Source organism: Hemicordylus capensis, chromosome 3 (genome assembly GCF_027244095.1).
Source record: "Hemicordylus capensis ecotype Gifberg chromosome 3, rHemCap1.1.pri, whole genome shotgun sequence".
In the NCBI taxonomy this organism is placed as follows: Eukaryota; Metazoa; Chordata; class Lepidosauria; order Squamata; family Cordylidae; genus Hemicordylus; species Hemicordylus capensis.
Genome location: NC_069659.1, coordinates 230,911,813 through 230,937,147, shown reverse-complemented (window position 1 = coordinate 230,937,147; position 25,335 = coordinate 230,911,813). Strand labels below are relative to the sequence as shown.

The 25,335-nt window shown below is 41.8% G+C and overlaps 1 protein-coding gene across 5 annotated transcripts in view; it reads right to left on the bottom strand.

Annotated features, from left to right (window-relative positions):
* Positions 1 to 25,335, bottom strand: part of TET1 (tet methylcytosine dioxygenase 1) — a 156,388-nt gene that overhangs the window by 113,400 nt on the left and 17,653 nt on the right. For 4 of the 5 annotated variants that reach the window (XM_053308021.1, XM_053308025.1, XM_053308022.1 and 1 more), the window contains exon 2: positions 14,777 to 16,843. In XM_053308021.1, the coding sequence (XP_053163996.1) occupies positions 14,777 to 16,723 (1,947 nt within the window). In that variant the 5' untranslated portion in view covers positions 16,724 to 16,843. Of the gene's footprint in view, positions 1 to 14,776; positions 17,038 to 25,335 lie in introns of those variants that run through there. The other variant, XM_053308023.1, reaches the window with a different exon arrangement.

The window sequence follows — 25,335 nt, the reverse complement described above, 5'->3', positions numbered from 1 at the left end:
TGTGCGCGCGCACACATTTTGCCCATCTTGAACACTTAGCATGTGATGATAGATGGGCAACATTCATGAAAGATTAATTACTCCTTATATAACTTTAAACACTCATAAAATTTTAACCTCCCTATTTTACTAATCATCAGTGTGATTAGACATTGATTAAAGGGTGATTTCCCACCTTTTCAATACATACTTATCAAATAGAAACATTAATCTACACTAATAATTATTATTACAGACTCAAGTGGTGGTATTTTTTTTTCCAGGTGAGTATCATTTGTCCATGGCATAAAATTGTTTTTCTCCCGAGAGAAGAGAAGGAGCAGGTGTCTTACTCAGGTGTACATCCAACATGCAACAATTGCAGGTGAGAGCCAGCGTGGTGTAAGAGTGCTGGACTAGGACCTGGGAGACCTGAGTTCAAATCCCCATTCAGCCATGAAACTAGCTGGGTGACTCTGGGCCAGTCAATTCTCTCTCAGACTAACCTACTTCACAGGGTTGTTGTGAAAGAGAAACTCAAGTATGTAGTACACCACTCTGGGCTCTTAGAGGAAGAGCGGGATATAAATGTAATAATAATAATAATAATAATAATAATAATAATAAAAAGGTGCAAATTTTGATGCATAGAAGTACATGTGACAAGTTTCAGAGTTTTTTACCCACAGAAGTAATGCTTTTTGTGTGGGGAGAAATAAAATGTATAAATCAGCCTTTACACAGGCTTATGACAACAAACTTTTGGGAACTCGATTAGCCCCAAGCTGTGAATGTTTTCTCGAAAAGTAGTTCCACTTTCTTCAGTGGAGGTTACTTCCTAGTATGTATCCACAGGGATTGCAGCATACAATCCCTTAATCCCTACAGCAATTTTAATAAAATAATAGAATTTTAAGCAGCTGACCCTTCACAAGGAGTGCACACATTCTGGGTTTAGGTTTGCATTTTGTACAGTGACTCAGCCAAAACACAAGTACATCTTTTCAGTGTATAAACTACATCTGCATAATTTGCATCCAAATGCTGAAGCTACATCTAATATGCAAGCACATTACCTGTTTTCCTGTCTGATGAAAGAAGAAAGTTTAGGTTAAAAAACAGAAGCCTTGAAGTTTTGACACAGAGTTCAATCTGAGTGTAAAGTATCAGCGAATGCTTTCCTGCCAGTCTATTGTGCACTCTAGGAACCTGTCAGGTGTTTGCACTGCAGAACAGATCTTCAGTTTCCCACTTCCACATTGCAGTGGGAATATATCTTTTGAAGAATATTTTGCTGACAAATATTAACATTTGTAAGAAATTTCCGTTACAAGTAGTAAGAGAGCTCCCGTCCCTTTGTGAATAAGGGTCAAGCAGAGACAATTATTTTACTGATGCAATAGTCTAGAAATCTTTCAAGATGAAAAGCATTCTTTGCTATACAATGGGGCAGATCATAAACTGAGAGCATTATGTTCAGTGTACAAAATGCACACCATTTTCTCCCTATAGAAAATGAAGAAAATGAAACTGACAGCAAAAAAGAAATCAAAGAATAGGAGGTAGCTGATTAAAAAGGCAGAAAGAAGGCTTAAAGACAGGGGTGAAGAAGCAAAGCTGCTATACAATGAGAAGGTCAGGAGAAATCAAAGGGAAGCATGTTTAGCCTAGGAAAAAAGATTGACAGAGAAGCAAGAATTCTTCCTTTTCTTGACCTGGCCTCTGCTGAAATCTTTTTTGCTCCTTGCCTTAATCACTTCCTGTCTCAACTCTCACCATTCATTTCTAGTGACCTTGAAAGAAGTCTGTTTGCTAATAATTAAAAATAAATAGGTGCACATAATATTGCAGCTACAGTACTCAAGTGTTCCTGGGAAGAAGGGACTTGCCCATGTATTCCTATCACATATATTTTATTTTTAGATCAATAACTCATTACCTTATTGGCTTTTAAAGAAAGGAAAGATTGTGCCGTCGAGTTGGTGTCAACTCTTGGCGACCTCATAGCCATGTGGTTTTCTTGGCAGAATACAGGAGTGGTTTACCATTGCGTTTCTCCCACACAGTATGAGATGATGCCTTTGCCATTGTCACTGAAGTGAGCATCCGCCTCCAGCACCTTCCTATATCGCTGCTGCCCAATATAGGTGACTACAAATACATATTTACTAGGCACAGTCTGGGAAGCACACCAGTGGGTGCTTCTTCGAACTAACAGCCTCTTGCTCCCTAGGCAAGCTGCTTCCCCGCATGTCCTTGTTCATTTCCCGCACTATGGGGCCCCTCTCCCCAAAGTGCCAAAGTGTACTTAGCAACATGTAGAACATAATTATATCCGAATCCCACCCACCTCTATTCTGGGCCCAGTGCAGCCAGTGCGAAAGCTGTGGCCCACTCATCATCTCACTTTCTCAGTGGACTTGTTCTGAGATTACCTATCAGGAAAAAGAAAGCCACCAGGCTAGGCTGAGCATTTTCCATCATCCTGGCCACACTGTTCTCAGGGTGGAACCTCAGTCTGATTCTTCCTAGATGTGAGCTGCTTGGAGCATGAATACAGACCAGGCATCAGTGGAGATGGAGAGAGATTATATCTGTAGGCTGGTACAACACAGCCCCATTCTCTTAGCCAGTGAAACTGGCTAGCTAAGGAGAGTGTCCTCCCGTCACCAGACTTGGACAAGTCTCGGGCCAGAAGGGGCCATCAAGTTGCTACTCAACCTTAGCTACAACTATATAGTTTGCAAAATATTAGATTTTTCCACAAAGGATCTTAGCCTAGTCAATCTTATTGCCAATTAGGGCAAGTCAGATCATCTTTGGAATAACTGGGCCAATAGATCAAAGTATAGTTATTCACAAGAGCCCAGTTCCTCTGCAGGTCACTTAAAATAAGCACAATTATTTAACAATAAGCAAGATAAGCTCAAAGAGACGTAAGTGTAACAGGGCAAAACAGCTGTAATATAGTCCTAATAAAGCAATAGTTCTGAAATGGGCATATTTTGTAGTCACAAGCAGAGCAACAAACAGACATGGTGTAACAGATATGACCCTTCTCAATAAGGATTCTGCCAGTTTCAGATCTTTTCCCTTTCTCCCTACAACTTCACAGAACAAATAATTTACCTTTAAAGCCTTGGGTTTCCAAAAGAATGTATAGCCCTCCATCTGCTAGAACACCTTCAAGATCATCTTCAGAGGCCCTCCTCCTTCTCCCCAAGAAGACTAGAGAGAGAGAGCCTTCTCACTTGCAGTGTAGTGCAAATTATGGGATGGGATTCTTCCCCCCCCCCCCCCGGAGACTCAACTTTGTTGTCCTTTCAGCTGCATATGAAGGACTTTTTCGTATTCCTGCAGGCTTTTAATCTGCAATAAATCCTATCTGCTCACTCTTATCAACTGTGTTTATTCTGCATTGTTGCTGTATTTTTGGTTCTCCTTTTTATTATGCAAGTCATGCTGAGAATATTTATATTGAAGGATGGCATATACATTTATTAAATACTATCCCACTTATTTATGTTAGAAATCACAGAAAGCAATAGCGAGGGATCACACTTGCCTTCTCTTTTGGCCCTGTTGTTTGTTTGTTTTTCGATTTATATACTGCTTTTCATTAAAATAATCTCAAAGCAGTTTACAATATTATTTAAACAATAATCCACAGGGTCCATGACTGGGGTTGAGTGTGCCCCCCCCCCCGTCAATGGCTTTCCCGCTCTGCTCACTTTTGCTCCAGCTGCTGCCACCCTCTGCCATTCGTGCTGCCTTTCCACTTCTTGATTCTTTGCTCCACTTCTTTTCTTCCCATATGAAGAAAAAGAGACCCAGAAAAAGAGAGAGGGAGAGAGAGAGAGAGGCTGGAGAGCTGCCACCACTCAGTTCCCATGTTCCAGCTGAGATGGCCCCTCCCTCCCCAGATGCCACCGCAGAGTGACCAGGGACCATCTTGATCTGAAGAGAGGAGAGAAGAAAGAAGTGACAAAGCCTAAAGGGCTCAGCATGTAAATATCTAAAACATGTTGCTTGATGTATGTTTCCTTATCAAAGCTTTTATGTAAACCGCTTAGGCAGGTTCACCTGAAAAGCAGAATATAAATCTCATAAATAAATGTGCCCCCACTCCCACCTACACACCTCAGAAGCTGCATCAAGTGTTCCTGGTGATTTCATCTGTGAAAACATAATGGAAAGTATTCTAGCTTGTTAACTTGCTGTAACCCTCAACAAATCTGGACACCAGCTCCTCATAGCACCTAGGAATTTAATAGTCATTCCTGGCTCAGACAGCTGCATGTTGCCTTGCTCCAACACACCAAACAGCTACTAGCATCAGGCTCCACCATCTCTCTCTCCCCGCCCCCCTCTCTGCACATGCACCAGTAGCTCCAGCATTCCTCCGTTCACAAGCTCTGTCATTCATCTCATGCATAAACACCAGCACAGAAAACCCTCCACACGTGCACTAGCTAGCCAACCAACCAGGCTGCCTGCAGAAACCAAGAGTGCCTTGTGCCCACCCACCTCTCAAACGCTCCTACGCTCCCATGTGCACACTCACTCACTCACTCAGATGCACACATACACCCCTCATGAAGGCTGGGCTGCTCTGCTGTTTTTTCTTCATGCACTTCCAACTAGGGATGTCCATGGAATTGGCTAACTTCGAGCCACTGGTGGGGCAGGGGTAGCTTTAAGGATGGGGGAGGGTGCACTTATACCCCACACATTGCACTTCTTCCTCCAGCACTCTGTGCATAAATAGTCTGGTGGGGCTGGAAGTGCTGTGCATGCTCATGTATTTTTTTGAAATAAAGATACAGACAGTCCTGCTATCTTGGGCTATATGTGTGCCCAATTTCAGAACATTCCCAGCCATCCTGGAAATGTAAAGCGTTGAGCAAAAAGTGGGGGTGGGGACATGCTGCATTTTTAAAAATTAAGGCAAAGAGCAGAACCCTATGATGTGGAATGATGGTCCTGGGAGGGGGGAGGGGGCTTCAGGTCCAGAAGTTTTTGTAATTTTCTAACCTGAAACAAGCCACTTCTAGGACTTTTTTGAAGTATTTTAAAAATTCAAAAAATCTTTAAAAATCAACAGGTTAACCAATCTGCTTCAAGATCAATACACAGTGTCCTGCTAACCCACCCTACATCTGTGCCCAATTTCATGACTCTAAACCAAGCCATTCTGGAAATATAAAATGGAGGTGATGTTTATAATTGGCAGACTCCTCCACATGATGGTTGAATGATGGTTCAAGGGGTGGGTGAGGTGGGGCTTCCATTTATGTAGTTTGATTTTCTGCCATTAAAGAAGGCACTTAAAGGACTTGTCTGAAGTTTTTTTAAATTCAAAAAATCATTAAAAATCAGTGAATTGACCAACCTGCTTTGAAATCAATACACAGAGTCCTGATACCCTGTTCTACATCTGTGCCAAATTTTGGAACTTTAGATCAAGTCATTCTGAATATATAAAAGGGGCCCTCTTTTCCCTTGGGGAACATCATGGAACCCTCTAGGAGAATGGGCACACAGACCTTGGCTTCCAGGTCCATGCCTAATGGTGCCTCTACTGGCATGACCATCTCTCCCGGCACCTCTCAGGGTTGTGCCCCTAGTATCTTTCCCAGAGACTGCAAACCTGTGAATGCTTTTTAACATTACTCAATCAATTAATTAATTAAATTATATTTGTACACCACCCCAAACTCACTCTCTCTCTCTCTCTCTCTCTCTCTCTCTGAGCAGTTTAAAAGGTGTCTCTTTGCTCAGTTAGCAGGGCTACAAAAATGTCCCTGGTCTAGTCTAACCTGTGCCTTCTTACACAAGCAAAACAAAATCCTTCCAGATCACAGTTGACAGACTACATAACATAAAACAAATCAAAACAGTCATAAAAAACATAAAACAATTTAAAGCCACAAGTCTAGTTAAAAAGCTTGGGTGACAAAATGTGTCTTTAAAGACTTCTTAAAAGTTGTCAGAGAAGGGAAGGCTCTTATTTCAGCAGGGAGCACATTGGGGCAGCCAGGGGCGTAGCAAGGATGTAGTGGGCCCAGAGACAAGATTTTAAAATGGGCCCCCCCTCACTGAAGCTCAGCTCATGAAGTAAAGAAATCTTAAATGAGGCTGAATAGTGGTAACAAAAAGCGTAGTAAAATTTATATAGATAGATAGATACACATACATACACACATATACATACACCTACATACACACACACACACATCTCTAACACCTATGTGCCACAATAAAACATCATCCTAAATTATTTTGTAAAAGGTTTTGTAAATTGTGGAGGAGGCAAGTCATTTAATGGTACTAGAGAAAGACATGCTGTTCTAGTAGCTCCAGGTCTTAACACTCACATCACTTTCAGAGGATGCATACAACTGAAGGAAGCCCGGGCAGGTGCGTGGCTGGGGGAGTCAGTCATGTGACTTGGCTCTGGGGGGCCCCCCAAGGCAGTGGGCCCCCAGACAACTGTCTCCCCTTGCCCTATTATAGTTACGCCCCTGGGGGCAGCAACAGAGAAGGCCTATCCCTGTGTAGCCACCAGACGAGCTGATGGCAACTGCAGACGAACCTCTCCAGATGATTTCAGTGGGCGATGGGGCTCATGGTGAAGAAGACATTCTCTTAAATATCCAGGGCCTAAGCTGTTTAAGGCCTACTTGTGAGCAAGACTAGTGGTATACACGGAACTGTTCTGGGCAGTTTGGTTCAAAGCCAAACTTAATTCGAACCAAACAGCCGGTCCACAAACCAATTCGTTAAAACCAGCGGCCGGTTTGGTTCATGCACTTGAACTGGGTTGAACCGGTAAGGATTCCCCTTTACAAGTAAAGGTGGATCCCTAGCAACTAAAAATGAGTTCAAAAGGGTGGATGGGGGGTTGGGCGAGAGGTCACCTTATGTGCAGAGGTTCCACAGCAGCGGCAGCAGACCAGCAGCGGCTTCTCTAGCCCCCACTGGCGCTTCCCCCACATCAGCGCAGGCTAGCGGGGCCCCGGGTCTGTTTAAGCTTGAACCAGGCCAATCTAAATTGAACTGAGTTCGATTCAAACTGGTTCTGCACACCCCTAAGCAAGACCTATTGAAATAAGTGAGATTTACTTCTGAGGAAGAACAGGGATCCCTGGCTCTTCACATGCTTCAGGATGCACTTTGGAGGTCACCTGTGTACCACCTTAGAAACCTCTTTGCCCGCTCCCAATGTTTCTCACATAATTATCTTCACTGTCACCTCTCAACTCTTCCCATCCTCTGCCACCTTTGCAGTGATATGAATCTTGGATGAATGTAACAATAAAGATTAACTGAAAAATTAGTCTGGCTCCTAAATTTTGGGGCTAACTCCTAGATCCAAAGAAAAATTGTCAAGGCCTGACTTACTGTTAGCAATGATTTAATGCTACTAGTTATGTTGGCCACTCATTAATTAATTAATTAATTAATTAATTAACTGATAAATTTAATTTCTAGCCTTTCTCTCTAACCAAGGGAGGATAATTCATCTGCCCACCAAGGCTACTACTCACACATGTTGGGTGTCCCAGTGTTGTCTGGATTTTGTTTTGCTTGTGTAAAAAGACACAGGATGCCAGATTAAACTAGACCAGGGAAATTTTTACAGCCCTGCTAACTGAGCAAAGAGACATCTTTTAAGAGAACGTCTTCTTCTGCACAATCCCCATCGTCCACTGCGTTCGTCAGGGGAGGCCCGTCTCTGGCTACCTTCAAGTCGGTTGGTGACCACTCGGGGCGGGCCTTCTCAGTTGTTGCTCCGAGACTTTGGAATGTGCTTCCCGCTGACATAAGACTCTCCCCATCCCTAGCGGTTTTTGAAAGAGCTCTGAAGACTCAGTTTCTTAACCAGGCCTTTTAACTTTTTAACTTTAACTTTTGTCATTTTAAATACTGTAAATTGTTTTTGTTTTTAGACTGCTTTTTGGCATTTTAATTGATTTTAATGTTTTGTGTTTTTGTATTTTATTATTGTGAACCGCCCCGAGACTTTGGTTTGGGGCGGTATAGAAATGTATAAAATAAAATAATAATAAATCTTTTAAAGTGGTGATTCTCTTATATTTAGCAAGGGGAGAGCAATTGACCCTATCCTACTCCAGCACAGCATCCCTCCAGTGGTTGTTGCTGGTATCTGCCCTGTGCTTCTTTTTAGACTGTGAGCCCTTTGGGGACAGGGGACCTTCTTCTTATTCCTATTATTTATTTTTCTTTGTAAACTGATTTGTGAACTTTGGTTGAAGAGTGGTATATAAATATTGTTGTAGTAGTAGTAGTAAGGGATGGGTGGGAGAGGTTTATAAAATGCACTCATTTGAATTTATTTTATGACTTTAATTCCTATCAGCAATCCTTTATTTCACTGCCATCATTTAAAGTCTATGTATGAATATACAGGATCTAAGGATCTAAGTATGTAAAGGTCTTCTGTTGAGGCAACACAGTGTTGTGGGCATGGGGGTACAGACGAAGTTACACACAGTTTCTTTAAAGAGGAATAAAATAGAAGTTTATGCATTATACGTTACTACCGTATTTACCTGAATAGAAGGCAACTCTGAATGTAAAACAATGCCTTAAAAGACAGGTTATACCTGCATTTACCCAAAAGAAAGAGGACTCAATCTAAGGTGACACCCCCCCCCGCCACACACACACAAATATTTAACAGGAAATAACTGGGGGCATCTCATCTTAGATTCGGGTTTATATGATATTTTTCTCCCCTTAGAAAGTAGGATAGTTTACTTGCTTAGTTACAGGACTGTTTTGAACATTATCATATATTCTCATACACTTCAGGCATATACAATTTCTATAAGAATCTTGTTTTTTAAACAGGTCTTACAGCTGGTCTAACAAGCATATTTTGCACAGGGCAATACTTAGTTTGTTCCCATTCCCCCCAGCCTTTTCCCTAGGTTGGGGAAAATCAGACCTTTTTACCAGGGGCATAATGAGGGTAGGGCAGGCAGGGCACGTGCCTGGGCGCCATAGCAGGGGGGTGCAAAGTGCCTTTGGAGCTTGTGGACACTCCCCCTTTGACAGCACATGCAAAGGGGGCATGGACTCAAGTGCTGAAGAGCTTGAGCAAGCTCTTTGGAGTAATTTCAAGCAGGATTTCCTGCCTAAAAGCATCTATTCTTCCTTTCTCTCCCTCTCTGGAGGGAGGTAGGCAGCAAAGGCTAGCTGAAAAGGCTGCAAAGGCTGGCTGAAATAAATGGCTAGTGCTTATAGCAACACAGGATTCATCAGACTCCAGGATAAGAGGGCCAGAAGGCTGTTTATAATAATAAACAAGAGATCCTTGATTACTGCTATGCAACAGGTAAATGATAAATCCATTAGTTCCTTCAGGGTCTAGGGAAACGGGACTTAGCTTTGTATGCAAAAAATATTCCATACACAAATGCTGCAAACCACCATTTCCAACAGAGGAACACTTTCAGTTACCAAACTTACATGCTTAAATACCACAGACTGCAAAGTCCTTTTGCATTGGAAACTGTCATTGTCATTGTGTTTTAATCAGGGTTGAGAAAAATTGATTTTTTTAAATTTTAAATCTGATTATTTAAAATTTAAATCTAATTTTTAAAAAACTGAATTGATTTTCTGATTTAAATTTGATTTTATTTTTTAATTCATTAAAAAAAAGAACCTAGGTCAAAGATATCATCATGCATAATAATCATAACCTCATTATATTATATGAACAGGTTAAGAGCAGTATATGAGGATAAGAGATAATAGTCCTGATCAATCCTATTCTGCAGGTGTACATGCAGCACACATACACAGTGGGGGCGTGTCCCCCAAAGTGCAGTGACAAAGATGGTCAACAAATTAACTGAGGATTTGGGATGATGAGACCTGAGTGAGGAAAAGTTATAAATTATTATAAATGCAAGAGATGGGGGTGGGAAATAGAAAGGGAAAACAAAAGTGAACAAATTAGTCATGCAATCCTGAGGAAATGATTTTGGAGTGTATCCTCCACTGTAGAAGGGAAACACCTAACATGGCAGCAGGCTGTGAAAGAGACCCCATTTGGGAACCTTTTAATGACATTTTTGTGGGTAAGACAGGCATGTGCGTGAAATGCAAACAGTGCAACAAAGAAACGCAAGGCCCAGTTGCCCAAATGAAACAGCATTATGAGAAGTGTGTATCTATTTTCTAAAAATCTATCTCTGAATATGCATTAAGGTTATATTAGATTATTAATTTGTTAATTAAAAGATTAACAAGCTTGATTTGTATTTTTGAGCTGATATTATGGTAAAGTTATCTGAAAGATGGGCGTCAGATGTTTGGACAGGGGCGCAATTTCAGTGCTTGCCCTAGGTGCTATTTTCCCTAGATATGCCTCTGCTTTTTACACAGTGAACCTCCAGTTCAAACTGCCCACTTCAACAACTGATCTCTTAAGGGCTTTCTAACTAAACATTTTTAAACACCACCACCTACCCTGGCCTGCCATTCTCTCCCTCCACTAGGGGTTCCTCAGTGTTCCCTGCAGAGCTTTTCTCCACTGGACTCTTACTATAAGCTTTAACCTCTTCTTGCCCAGATAACATTCTAAACCCAAACAACTCTATAGCACTAAATATTCTTCAAACATACATCAAGCCTCATCTCATCACAAGCCTAAAGAAACCACTTGGAGGCACTGATATACAGTTTAAACAAGACAGGCTGTTGCTGAAAAGAATGTAGAGGTCACTCTGGTTGGCTTTCTGGCACCTACATTCTAATTACATTTACTGGGAAGCTTAATCCCACTGATTCAATGGAATGTACATCCCACATAGTTGGACTGTAAGATAGCAGGCCAACAGACCAATCCTATGAAGCGGATTAAGTGCATCTAAAATTTAGATCAAATATGCTTAGGCACCTAACTCTGCAGAGGATTGGGCTGCAATGCTGTAATCCTATGCACCATTACTTGGAAGTAAGCCCCACTGAACTCAGGAGGACTGAGCACCAAGAAAACAAATAGGATTGGGCTGTATATATTGTTAAAGTGCCTCCAATAATATCCCTTAACAGTCTGGACTTTTCTAGTAACTGAGGTGTTGAAAACATGGGCCGCAGCCCAAATGGCCTGCTGTTACACACACAAGTATTTCTCATTCGAAATTTGAGAAACTAAGTTTCAGTTAAGAAAAAGATAGAATGCATAATCTTCTGGAAGAGAGAAATGGATGAAAATATGAAGGAACAGATTAGCACACAACCCCCTCATCACCATAGCCTTCTGCAACTACATACGTGAAATAATCCCATATCGTTCTATTTATGCTAACTCTCTTCTCCTTCCCTCCCTCTGTGATCTTCCTTGTGTCCATTTCTAGGCTGTGAGCCCCTCAGAGAAGGGACCTGCCCTTTTATCAGTTGCAAAGCATCATGTGTATATATTTGTGGTGCTATATCATTGATTCATTAATAGATCTTATGGATCTGGATGTAGCTTAAGAAAACTGTACAGCCAGGGAGAGCCTTAGGCGTGGGCAAGCTGGGCAGTTGCCCAGGGCACCTATCTGAAGGGGCGCCAAGCTGATTTTGCACACAAGCCACACAACTTGGCAGTACTCATAAACTATCCATGGAGGCAGTGCTCAAGACATTTCTCACCAGGGCACTATTAATCCTAAAGCTACACTGTGTGCAGCACAATGTTACACACACTGACTCGGAAGTAAGTCACAGAGTTCAATGGAATTTATTACTTAGTAAGTGTGAACAGAATTACAACTTTAGTTTTCAAGGTGCTACATGATTCTTGGGACTATCAAAAGCTGAGACACAAGAGGCAAATCCTCTCCCTGAAACCCATTAGTAAGGGCAGGTACAGACTTAACCCTTAGCTATGACAGAGAGAGGGCCATAGGACTGTGCGTCCCTCCAGTGCTCTTTCCCTCCAGCGCTCTTAATCATGGCATGGCCTTATGCTTGTACTAGTATTAATAATGGTTGTTTAAAATCCTAGGTTACATGCACACCTTGGCTCACACATAACAAACAAGGGTAGAGGAATTCATACACCTCCAGCCTCAAGGGCAGGGTGCCTCTGAGTACCAGTTGCAAGGGAGTAATGGCAGGAGAGAGGGCACGCCCTCAACTCCTGTCTGTGGCTTCCAGCGGCATCTGGTGGGCCACTGTGTGAAACAGGATGCTGGACTAGATGGGCTGTGGGCCTGATCCAGCAGGGCTTTTCTTATGTTCTTATGTTCTTATACACAAGAGGGGAGGGGCCTGGGAAGAGAGCTTCTGATCCCTTAAGCATGGACAAAGATTCCATTTGAACTGGCCCATTATTACACTCTCAGCAAGTTCTAAACACTTCATTGCCATACATTGTTATGGAGCTCCTATTATACACAAGAAAACACTGAATAAACGTGGCATTTTATTTGCAGCTTTATTACAGTATATGTAAGCTGAACTGAAAATGTGTTATAATCTACAAAAATCCACCAAATCAGCTAATCCTTGCATATTTTAAATCTACAAATACTCTTATTTGAAAAGTTATTTGAAAATTAGATTTTAAGGACACACACAATGCATGGACTCCCAGGCCTGTAATACCTTCCAGCAATGCCAGTGCCCTGCTTTGTTACTGTTCCGAATACCCTCTCACTGTCCAGGAACATTCCCTGCTGAACAGAAAACTTCCAAGAAATGTTATTCAGCATCCAGTGAAGTATGGTTGGATATCAGACCACCACCGAAAGGAAGGAAGGAAGAAAGAGAATGAAAGAAAAAGAAAATTAAATCCACCCAACAAAAAAGAACAAGCCATCTCCCCCTTCTCAGTCATCGTGATTTTGTAAATGATTCTGGTGACACTCTGCTTCTTTGCCAGCCTGGCCTGTTTCTCTCTAGCTCCATCCTTTGGCTAGAACTGGGTGCATAATCCAAATTCCTGCCTAACATCTCTCAGTTACCAAGTTCATAACCTGACACTCCACAACAAAAAAAGAAGTTAATTGCGATAAGTGAGGCATTATTTCCATTACTACACCACCAGTAAATATCCTCCAGAAGAACACTTCCATAAACCATATTTACCCATTAGAAGATGACTCTGAATATAAGATGACCTCCTTAAAAACAGAGGTTAAATACAGGTTATACTTATTTACCCAAATGAACAGGACTCAGGATTTAAAATAACCCCCCAATTTCTATCAAACAACTTGTGCGGGGGGACTAGTCTTGGATTCAAGTAAATGCAGTAGAAAGGAATAGGACAGAGTGAAGACATAAGCCCTATTCAGACATTATGCTGTACAAATGTACAGATGTTTATGCACTTGTACATGTCTTTGTGTGAATAACTGTACCTGTGTTCATTTTAAAAGTGAACTATTATGCACAGATTTGTACCTGTGTACACTGTGCACTCATTGTATACACACTGAACATAATGTGTGAATAAAGCTACAACAATACATTTACATTCATAGGAGTACATTCAGACTGCAAAGGAAAGAGAAAAACATATATTAATTCCGCCAGAGTGGAGGTAGAGGACGAGGATAGGGAATGGGGATAGTTCATGGTCCCCCAGAGCCATGGGCAATTTTTGCTCTATAAGATTACATGTACAACAATGACAAATTGGATATCTCAAACATATATAAGAACTGCCTTTAAATTACTGGTGATAAGTCGTTATTTCTGAATCTAGTCTATATTAAAGCTGCATTCGGTCAAGCAAATCAAGCAAGCATAATACAATCATCAATACAATAATTTTAATCATCTGCTTTTAAAAAATGTTTTACAACTTTTGGATTTTTTCTTTTTCAACCACATGGAAAATATGCTAAAATGGCAAGAATACTACCCAGATTTGGCTGCAGGGAAGGGGACTTTCCTTAGGGGTGGATTTAAATTATGTTATGCACATTATCTTTTAGCTCTTTATATATGTCCAGATGTGTCACTGCAGAAAACTTGTTTATTGTACATCTGATGCATGTTGACATGAAAATAAGTCCCACTGGATTGATTTCACTGGGATTAAGGGTGCCGAACAGTGCTTGATCTTACAGAGCATTTCTGGACAGGGGCGTAGCCACCATTGGGCGAACGGCTTCAAAGAACCCAGGCCGCCGCCAATCAGGGGCTGTGCCTCGTGGCCCCAACACACACCCCGCATCTGGTGTCAGATGCAGGGGGAGTGTTATTTCACTCCCAAATGGGGCTGCACAGCCCCGTTTAGGAATGAAATCGGTCCGCGCTGCATTGGGCAGCACAGGCTGGAGCAACTCTCCCTGCCTTTAAAGGCAGGGAGAGTCGCTCCAGCCCGCACTGCCCAATGCAGCACAGGCCGATCTGCCTTCAAAACAGGGCCACATGTCCCTGTTTGGGAGGGAGACCACGCCCCCACATATGACGTCAGACATGTGGGCGGGGCCAGAGGCCGCGGCAGCCGAACATGGGCTGCAGCAGCCAAACAAGGGCTGCCCCCAGTCTCGCTCTGCAGCAGCTTCTGGAGCGTGGGGGAGTGCTCCAAACTCTTAAGGGCTCTTTTGCCTTCCCCATCCCTAAGTCACTCCCTGCATCAGAGTGTGCTTAGGTGTCCCTCAAAGCACATGCACTTCGTTCGTTAGGATGTCAGCCAGTATATACATTCTCAATGAACAGTAGCAATATTCCTAACATTTAAACCAAGCTATACAGCAACTTTTTTTTAGATGTCCTTATACACATTTGACAGATAATACTTTAAACTTCTGCTTACCTCTAGAGGTACAGGGGGTCGCATTAAGGGTGGTAGAGGTGGTGGGGGCTTCTTCAGCTCTTCGCATTTTCTCTTTTTACATATCCGGTGACTAGTTTTGCGTTTCCTGCAACAGCTACATTCTTCACAGTTAGTTTTCCTCAGACAAGGTTCACATACTCCACATCGCCTTCGCTTCTTCTTTTCTACTACAGGTTGCAAGGAAGCAAATGAAACAGGAAGAGCATCATTTAGATTTCCACAGGAGGATGGCTCTGGAGCTGCAACAAGGTTGTTGTCAGATTTCATAATGTCCCGAAAAGAGTTAACATCTTTCCCATCACTTTCCAACTGCAGCAAGAGATCTTGAGGCTTCTGACTTGATTCATCTGGCACCACTGTCTTTGTGTCCTCTGCAGCGCTTGATAACCGCCCTGAATTGGAGTCTTCAGAGGATTTTGGGAAACTTTCTTTAAAAACCCTGCTGCTGATAGAAACAGAATCTGTTGCACTTTCTTCTGGGTTGAGTGATGTAACAGGCACAGCAGCTGAATCTAAAAAGAAAGTGTCTGCAGCAATCTTTTCAAGTGTCCGCTCAAGGTCTCCCAAGATAATACTAGTCAAAGAGGTTTTGATAACTTGTTTATAAACTGGCACTTCATTAGTTGCGTCACACTTTGAATAATTTTGCCTGGAATTGAAATAAGAATCAAGTGCTTTATTGCTTGGCTCCAGTTCCACATCCTTTGGTAAATGCGAGTCCACAAAAAGGCTTGAATCTTTCAGACAACCTTCTGATTCAGAGACACAGTGTGAACCAGGTTCTTCTCTAATGACAGGCTCAGGATTTTGTTTGATGTTGGACTCAGGCAGCACACATGGGTCATCTAAATGTAATTTTGAGATTAATTCAGAGGTGATAAAAATGGCAGAATCAGGTTCACAATTAGCTTGCACTAAACTGTAGTCAGTTGTGGCGTGAGATTCTGTGGATGGCTCTAACTTTTTAACAAGAACGTTTGTGTTTGTTTCTGAGGAAGAAAGTCTCATTGTTGAACTGGAATGTGAACCAAAATCTTCATTTGGGCCAGGCAACAAATCCAAACCATTATCAAAATGTGATTTCACAACTGTTTCTAATTTGTCTTCATCTTCCTTTGGAGCAATTGCAGAGTCCAAGTGTAGATGTGGAGGAACAGGCTCGACCAAAGTTTCATTTGAGGTATTGACAGAGAGATTGCTCGGTGCCTGCTCACTAGTCATAAATTCTTCATACTTGCATTCCTTTTCTAATACCTCTGGACTATCGATACAAGGTACCTCACTGTTGGAAGCAGAAATACTGTTTTCAGGAGGTAATTCCTCTTTTTTGCCTTGACTGTCACATTCAGAGGAGTGATCTCTTTCTGTATCATACAGAATGTCATCTCCTTTTGGAGAAGATAATTCACGGTTTTGGTTTAAATTTGGTTTGGTGGCTCTTGCAGTCTCCTTACTTTCTGAAACACGGGAGGTTTCCAATTCAGACTTCTCTCTTTTCCCTGCACTTTTTTCAGGGCTAGCTTTCTTAATTCTTGTGATTGTCGATGGTCGGAACAGTCGATGGGGAAATGGTTTTCTGCGAAGAGTCATTGTAAAGCCTTTGTAGCTCAAAGGAGGCTGGTTATGAAATGGAACGTTATCAGTTAATCCCAAGTTCATCCAAGATGTTCCAGAAAATGCTTTGGTAACACTGCTCCTGAGAAATCTGCATGATGAATCCAGCAATGGTTTCTGTTCTTGTAGCTTTTTCTTGCCATCATTCTTTTCTTCCATTAATTTTTTGCAATTTGCAGAATTTTCTGGCTTTGGTGACATTTTCTTGGCATCTTTTATTACTTGGCAAGATTTCTTTTTTACTGGGCTTGATTTCTTTTTGCTTATCTCTTCCTTTTTAGCTAATCTTGAAGATCTGGCATCACGAGCCATATCTGTCAAGCAGCAGATGTGCAACTCAGACTGGAATTAAAGATAATAGATTCTTGCAAATGTTGTTCACTTCAATAGAAACTAGCATATTCACCTTGGTATTCTCTGTATCACACAGAGCTGAAATAGAAAACAAATGTATATATATGTATATTATGCACAATTATAGTATTCACAAAGTACTTTTGAGTGCTGAAAATGCTGCACATGCATTAAATCAGTAGTTCTTTCAGCAACTTTGAAAAGTCAGAGTAGTACATTGAGAGATGCTGCATATGGATTATGTGGCAGAGATGAGTTTTGAACCAGGGACTTTCCTGATTCACATATCTGTCTACTTAGATAATACTCTGACAAATGTAACCAAGTGGAGGTGGGAGAATGTGGGCGTGCATGTCTCCCTCCCACCAGCATGCAGATATCTATTAACATAGGGGAGTAATTCAGAAGAACCATCTCTCAATGCACAGTTTAAGTACTCCTTTAAAGTAAGATTTTAACCACATGTAGCGAGGTGGTTTGGAGAACCACCTACTACCTATCTATAGACAAACATAATTATCTATCTAAATACCATTGTTTTGAAAGTCGTTTAAGGCTGGCACAAATGTTATGGCTGCCACATGGATATACCCTTCAGTGCATTCATGTGATTGGGTGTTTTTTTTCACATGACAAACTGTTAATGTGAAGTGGCTCATCAAGCATTTTAGACATTTTTATCCATGCCTTAACAGACCTCTTGTTCACTGACATTTGCACTTGCATTAGTAAAATAACTTAATTCATGTGATGAACTCCAGCGCATTCAAAGGTCAGCATATGGAGATTGACAATATAGAGCACTGTACAGTGTCCTCCACATGATGGCCAGAATTTCTTCCTTGAAATTCAAACATCTGTTCCTCAGATATGCCCAGCTTCCTCTGCATTGTGTCCAGTGACTGCACAATACCTTTTAATTGTTTCCATTGCTTTCTTTACTACCTTTTTCATTAACCAGAAAGTATTCTGATAAAATACGGTTTTTTATCTTACTCTTTTCTTAAACCCTTGTTGTAAGGAACACAGGCAATGCAGAAGATTTTGTTTCACCAGGTATATTTATATTTGTTTCACCAGGGTTTATTTCAACCCATAACAGGAGTTTTTGGTTTTGCAGAGTGCATGAGACTCCAGAAAAGAAGAGTTTTCTGGAAATGCATTGGGATTTTTCAATATACCATCTTTCCTGTGTACCCAATGTTGACAGACCTATTGATGCTGCTTCAGTGCTTTCCCTCCTCCTTTTTTCACTACTATATTTGTGCATGCTGCCACTGAGACATTTGCATTTAAGGCGCTATTAGTCAATGCCAATTAATCATCCATAATAACTATTTATATGTGATATGATCAATATCATATTGATCATATCACAATATGTATACTTACTGTCCAAGTGAGTATGTTCTAGAAACATACTCACTGATCATATGTTTTCATTAAAACAATCTCAAGGCAGTTTACAAAAAAATTAAAATAATATGACGATAAAAATGATACAATAAAAATATTACAATGGAATATAAAAATCCAAACCTAATTAAAAGTTTTAAAAAACATGCACAATATAACCATAACATACAAAGCAGCAACAACAAAAATATTCATAGAAAAGCCTGGGTTAAAAGCCAAGATTTCACTTGCTTTCTAAAAGCTGTGATGGTGACTGAGAAGCGAATGCCCACAGGGAGAGCATTCCAAAGTCTGGGGGCAAAAACCGAGGAGGCATGTTCCACACGCACAACAGCCAAGCCTCCCTCATGGTTAGCACATGGAGCAGAGCCCCCTCCGATGACCTCGTCCAGAGCGCAGGAAATAACACTTATGAAATCTCGGTCCATTGTGGCTATAACAATAACACTGATGAAATCTCAGTCCATTGAGGCTATTTTCGCTGGAGAAAACACACCACAACTATAGCAACTTTACACCGTGTATCAGTGTTCCCTCTAAGGCGTGTGCACGTGTGCGCACTCACAAGTTTTCTGCTCTCCACTCAGTTAATTTAAGATCCCACTCAGGTTGAATCAGGAAGGCCCCATTCTGAATGCATGTGTGTGCACACTGCCTTGATACTCCCGCCCAAAACAAAACTCATTCTGCACAGATGAAACAAATTGGAGAGAACACCGCCTTTTATGCCCTTTATTTTGGTTAGAGTATATGGTAGAGCAGCACTGAAGCACAGAAGGAGCTGCATTTTATCCCAGAAGCCCTTCAAGCATTCTATCACATTGTGGATTTATTTTTATTTATTTATCATATTTTTATACCACCTGATATGTACATCTCTAAGTGGTGTACAAATTTTAATATTAAAAATCACAGATTAAAATACATAAAACACACACACAAAAATAAAACAAATTATTAAAATTAATTCTAATGAAAAGCTTTCAAGAACAGGAGAGTCTTGAGGGTCTTCCTGAAAACAAACAGAGAAGAAGACGCTCTAATTTCAGCAGGGAGCATATTCCAAAGCCCTGGGGCAGCCACAGAGAAAGCCCGGTCCTGAGTCACCACCTGACAAGCTGGTGGCAACCGTAACCGGATAATTCCAGAAGAGAGTAAAAGGCAGCAGGGTTCATGACAAAGCAGGCGTTTGCTTAAATAGCCTGGACCAAAGCCCATAAGGGCTTTATAGGTAATTATCAGAACTTTGTATTTCACCAAGAAACATACTGGCAGCCAGTGCAGTTCTTTCAAAACCAGTGTTATAATCGCCCCTTCGTGTTGTCCCAGAGATCAATCTGGCTGCCGCATTCTGTACCAATTGTAGTTTCCAGACTACGTACAAAGGCAGCCCCATGTAGAGCACATTATAGTAGTCAAGTCTGAAGGTTACCAGTATATGTACCACTGTTTTAAGGTCCTTCGCCTATAGAAATGGATGTAGCTGATGTATCAGCCAAAGCTGATAAAAAGCGCTCCTGGCCATCGCCTCAAGCTGAGAAACCAGGGAGAGCTTTGGGTCCAGGAGCACTCCCAAGCTACGTATCTGATTTTTCAGTGGGAGTTTAACCCCATCCAGAACAGGCAAATCTAAACCATCTTTTGGGTCCTGACCCCCCACCGTCAGTACCTCTATCTTATTTGGATTCAGCTTCAGTTTGTTTTCCCTCATCCAGCCTATTACCACCTCCAGGCAGGCATTTAGGGACGAAATGCTATTTCCTGATGAGGTCGACATGGAGAAGTAAATCTGGGTGTCATCAGCATATTGATAAAACCCAGCACCAAACCTCCTGATGATCTCTCCCAGTGGTTTCATGTAGATATTAAAGAGCATTGGGTTTAAGGTATGAACATCAGTCTGCAACACAACAAACGTTAAGAATAACTTATTTAGGTGATCATTTACAATTCACCCCCACTATATACACAGAGAGAGAGAGAGAGAGAGAGAGAGAGAGAGAGAGAGATGAATAACAAAGCAAACTACCGTAATTTTTCGGTGTAAACGCCGCATCAGTGTAAACACCACAGTAAAGAAAAAAGGCTGAAAAACTGCAGAAAGCCAGCAGAAACACCGCATAGGGATAAACGCCACAGTTAGAGGTGGACATCATGCTTTTATTTTTTTGGATGTGTTGAAAGCTTAAAATTTTACTTCTGTACAGCTAAGTTTAAAATTTTACTATAGCTACGTATTGTAACCCATCTTTGTCAGTGTTAACGCAATGAAAGGAAATGATTTTTAACACATCAAATTGCAGAAGTAATTAACCATTACACTTCATAAGAAACCTTTTATTTATTTTAAAGTATATCACATTATAAACTTCAAATTGCAATTCAAAGGAAACATTGGTTGCTTCCCCCCACCATCACATTCCAAAAATTATAAATTTCAAATTGCATTTCAACTTTGAAGTCTGAAATATCACTCTCTGGAATAAAAAGGTTTAACAAGGTCTCTTTTCAGGATAGTCTGCATCCTCATCATTTTCATCCTCTTGTGAAATGTCAGTTGCATCGCTTCCAGCATTTTCAGATTGTATAATTCCAGCTTCTGTGAAACCCTAAATCACTGAAGAAGTTTTAACAGCTTTCCATGCTTCCAAAACCCATTTTGCAACCTTGCCATAGGTTGCTTCATGCATTTCCCCACCCTTTGTGAATGTATGCAGGCCTTTCCTCATCCAGTTTTTCCAACGTGTTTGCATTTCACATTTAAATGCCTTGTTCAAAGATAAGTCTAAGGGCTGCAAGATTTTGGTCAAATCAACAGGAATCACAGCTAGCGTAGCTGATACCGTTTTGCATTCATTTTTAACTGAATCCAGTAAGTGTGCATGCATTGAGTCCATCATTAAAATGACAAGTGGTTGGGAAAAAGCTCCTTTTCTTTTCCACCAAATTACATTACGCCATTCTAACATTATGTCTTCGGACATCCACCCTTTCTCATTAGCACGAATAACAACATCCAAAGGAAAATCGCCATTTGGGATAGATTTCCGTTTAAAAATTAGCATTGGTTTTAGTTTGTTGCCATTTGGGGCACAGTCTAATGTGCACGTGAAATATGTCTTCTCATTCCTGGTTGTCACTATGGGAACTGTTTTTTCTCCTTTTTCATTCACAATCCTATTCGGGGGACAGTCAAATGTCAGTGGAACTTTATCCATATTTATTATTTGTGATTGCACAATTTTTCCCCACTCAATAGTGTTTGCAACAAACTTTTAAAATGCTGATTTCTCCCACCACGACCACCAGTCCTTCAGCAGCTGCTTTCTCATTGTTGTTTTGGTGTGTACAGATAAATTATTTTGCCTCATAAATCTATAGCACCAAGACAGGCTACTTTTAAAGTCAGTTATTCCCATGTATTCTGCCATTAATTTTGCTTGTAGTCAGATTTTCACAATAGAGACTGACAGTCCTTTTCCCTTCTGCTCTTTAATAGGGATGTGTGGATCGATTCAGGTACAAATCAATTTGTACCCAAATCTAGCTGATTCGGGTGATTTGGAGACAGAACAAATCACCTCTGTGGTCCATTGGCTAGATTCGGGTCCAAATCAAATCATGCTAGATTTGATTCAAATTGATTGTATTTGTATTTATTTGAATTTATTTTACATATTTTTATACTGCCCAAAACCTACATCTCTGGGAGGTTTACAAAATAAAAACAGAAAGTAAAACATCAGTTAAAACAAAAAGAAAAAGTTTAAAACATTACAACAGTTTAGAAATTTTAAAACAATATTTTAAAACAGCATTAAAACCATTAAAACAGTATTTAATTAAAAGCCTTGGCTTTTATTTCACCACGGAGCACATTCCAAAGCCTCGGGGAAGCAACAGAGAAGGCCCGCGTCTGAGTAGCCAAGAGATGAGCTGGTGGCAAATGCAAACAGACCTCTCCTGATGATCTCAGTGGGTGGTGGAGTTCATGACGAAGAAGTTCTCTTAAATACCCAGGGCCCAAGCTGTTTAGGGCTTTATAGGTTATAACCAACACCTTGTATTTTGCCTGGAAACATATCGGCAGCCAGTGTAGCTCCTTAAATACAGGAGTTATATGAGCTCTCCGAGAGGACCCAGAGAAAAACCTGGCAGCTGCATTCTGGACCAACTGTAGTTTCCAGACTACATACAAGGGCAGCCCCACATACAGCGCATTGCAGTAATCCAGTCTGGAGGTTACCAGCAAATGCACCACTGTTTTGAGGTCATTCATCTCAAGAAACAGACACATCTGGCATATCAGCCGAAGCTGATAAAAGGCACTTCCGGCCACCGCCTCAACCTGGGAGACCGGGGAGAGGCTCGGATCCAGAAGCACCCCTAGACTGTGTACCTGTTCCTTCTGGGGAAGTGTGACCCCATCCAGAACAGGCAGATCATAATCGTCTCTTGAGTTACAACCTCACATAATGAGTACCTCTGTCTTGTCTGGATTCAGTCTCAATTTGTTATCCCTCATCCAGCCCATCACCGACTCCAGGCACGCATTTAGGGAGGTTATGCCCTCTCCTGATGATGCTGACATGGAGAAATAGATTTGGGTGTCATCAGCATACTGATAGCACCCTGCACCAAATCTCCTGATGATCTCTCCCAGCAGTTTCATGTAGATGTTAAACAACATCGGAGACAATATGGAGCCCTGAGGCACCCCATACAAGAGTTCAGATTTTGAAGAACAGCAGTCTCCAAGGGACACCATCTGGAACCTGCCCGAGAGGTAGGAGCGGAACCACCACAAAGCAGTGCCTCCAGCTCCCAACCCCCTCAGACGCTCCAGAAGGATACTATGGTCAATAGTATCGAAAGCCGCCAAGAGGTTCAAAAGGACCAACAAAGTCACACTTCCTCTGTCCATTTCCAATTGGAGATCATCCATCAGGCCGACCAAGGCAGTCTCCACTCCATAGCCTGCCCGAAAGCCAGTTTGAAATGGGTCAAGATAATCAGTTTCCTCCAATACTGTCTTGAGCTGGGAGGCTACCACCCTCTCTCAGTTACCTTGACCAGCCATGGAAAGTTGGGAGACAGGCCTGTAGTTGCTCAGCTCTGAGGGATCCAAGGTAGGCTTCTTCAGAAGCAGTCTAATAATTACCTCCTTAAGACTAGGAGGCATCCTACCTTCCCTCAGAGACGCATTTTTGATCTCTACCAGACCCTCTACAACAACCCCCCTGCCAGATAATATAAGTCATGTCGGGCAAGGGTCAAGAGACTTGTGGTAGGCCGCACCGTTCCAATCAGCTTGTCCACATCCTCAGAAGTCAAAAACTGGAACTGATGGAACCTAAGAGGAGTCGCTGGACACCTCCACATCAGACATTGAAGTAATTGTGGAGACGGAGTCTAAGTCGGTCCGAATACAAGATTGTTTCCACAAAGAATTTGTTAAACACATCACAGCAGGTAATCGATGGTTCCAGATTCTGATTCAAGGGAAGAGGGACACATACTAGCCCTCTCACAACCCTGAACAACTCTGCTGGACGTGAACTTGTGGATGCAATACGGGCAGAAAAGAATCGCTTCTTTGCTACATGTATCGCCTGAGCATAGGTCTTCAAGTGAGTTCTATGTTGCAATCTGTCAGATTCAAGCCGAGTCTTTCTCCATTTGCACTCCAGTAGTCTACCTCACTGCTTCAGTCCCCGCAGTTCTTCTGTATACCAAGAGGCCAGTTTTGAAGTGGGTCGGAGAGGATGCTTAGGAGCAATCATTATTATTTATTTATTCAATTTCTATACCACTCTTCCAAAAATGGCTCAGGGCGGTTTGCACAGGGAAATAATAAATAAATAAGATGGATCATGTCTACTGCCCTGGTGGGTTTTCTGTTCCAATTCTTCACCAGGGCATCAACAGGATCACCGGCAGAGCCAACACTAAATCACTCCAAGGCTTCTTGAAAGCCTATTGGATCCAATAACCTTCTTGGGAGGACCATCTTAATAGGTCTCTCACCCCTGCGAAGGTGGGGTGTGACTGTGAGTCCAACCTTAACCAGATGGTGGTCCATCCATGACAATGGGGAAATCACAGGATTCCCCACCCACGGAACACCACCCTGATCAGAGTGGAAGACCAAATCAAGTGTGTGACCAGCAATGTGTGTTGGCCCCAAGACCAATTGAGATAGGCTCATAGTTGTCATGACCGCTATGAACTCCTGAGCCGCCCCGGACAAATTGGTCCCAAAGTGAACATTGAAGTCCCCCAGCACCACAAGCTTGGGGGACTCCAACACCAAGTCCGAGACCAAGTCCGTCAGCTCAGTTAGGGACTCTGTTGAGCAGTGGGGCGATCAGTACACCAACAGAAGTCCCAGTCTATCCCTGGTCCCCAGACTTAAGCACACACATTCAATATGGTCCAACACTCTAACAGGGATCCTGGTAAGGGAAAGGTTATTCTTATAGACCATAGCCACTCCACCTCTCCATCCACGGCCCCTCACACACTCCTCAACCCTCCCCTCACCTGTTCTGAATCTCATTTGAGATTTGGATTCTTCTAATAATTTTCCCAGATTCCCAGCTTTCATTAAAAAGAAAAAAGAAAAAAAGCTAAGCCCTTGTAGAAGTGGACTTATGGAGCAAAATGTGTGGTCACTATTTTTCAAATGTTTGGATTCCTTGGTGTATAATAACTTTTCCTCAATGAATCCCTGTGAGGATTCATCACACACCTTCATTTCTTCTGTTCATTTTGACTGTCATTGGACAGTGCCAGCTGTCAACTGCCATGTGTCAACTACACCCCACTCCTACCCGTAAGGCAGTCGGGTATTACTCAGTTTATGTTCTAGGATTTTTTTAAAAGTGTTTAGACTCTTTGGTGTCTAATAACATTTCCTCATAATGAATCCCTATGAGGATCCATTACACACCAAAGAGTCTAAACACCTCAAAAATTCCTAAAATATAAACTGAGTACGCAGTGGCTTGCAGGTTAGGGGGGTAGTTGGCACATGGGATGCCACTAATTTCCCACCCCCACCTGCAAAGCAGTGGGGCCAAATGAGCGGAAGACATGAAGTGTGTAATGAAGACACCAAAGAATTTAAAAACTTCAACAATTCCTAAATAATA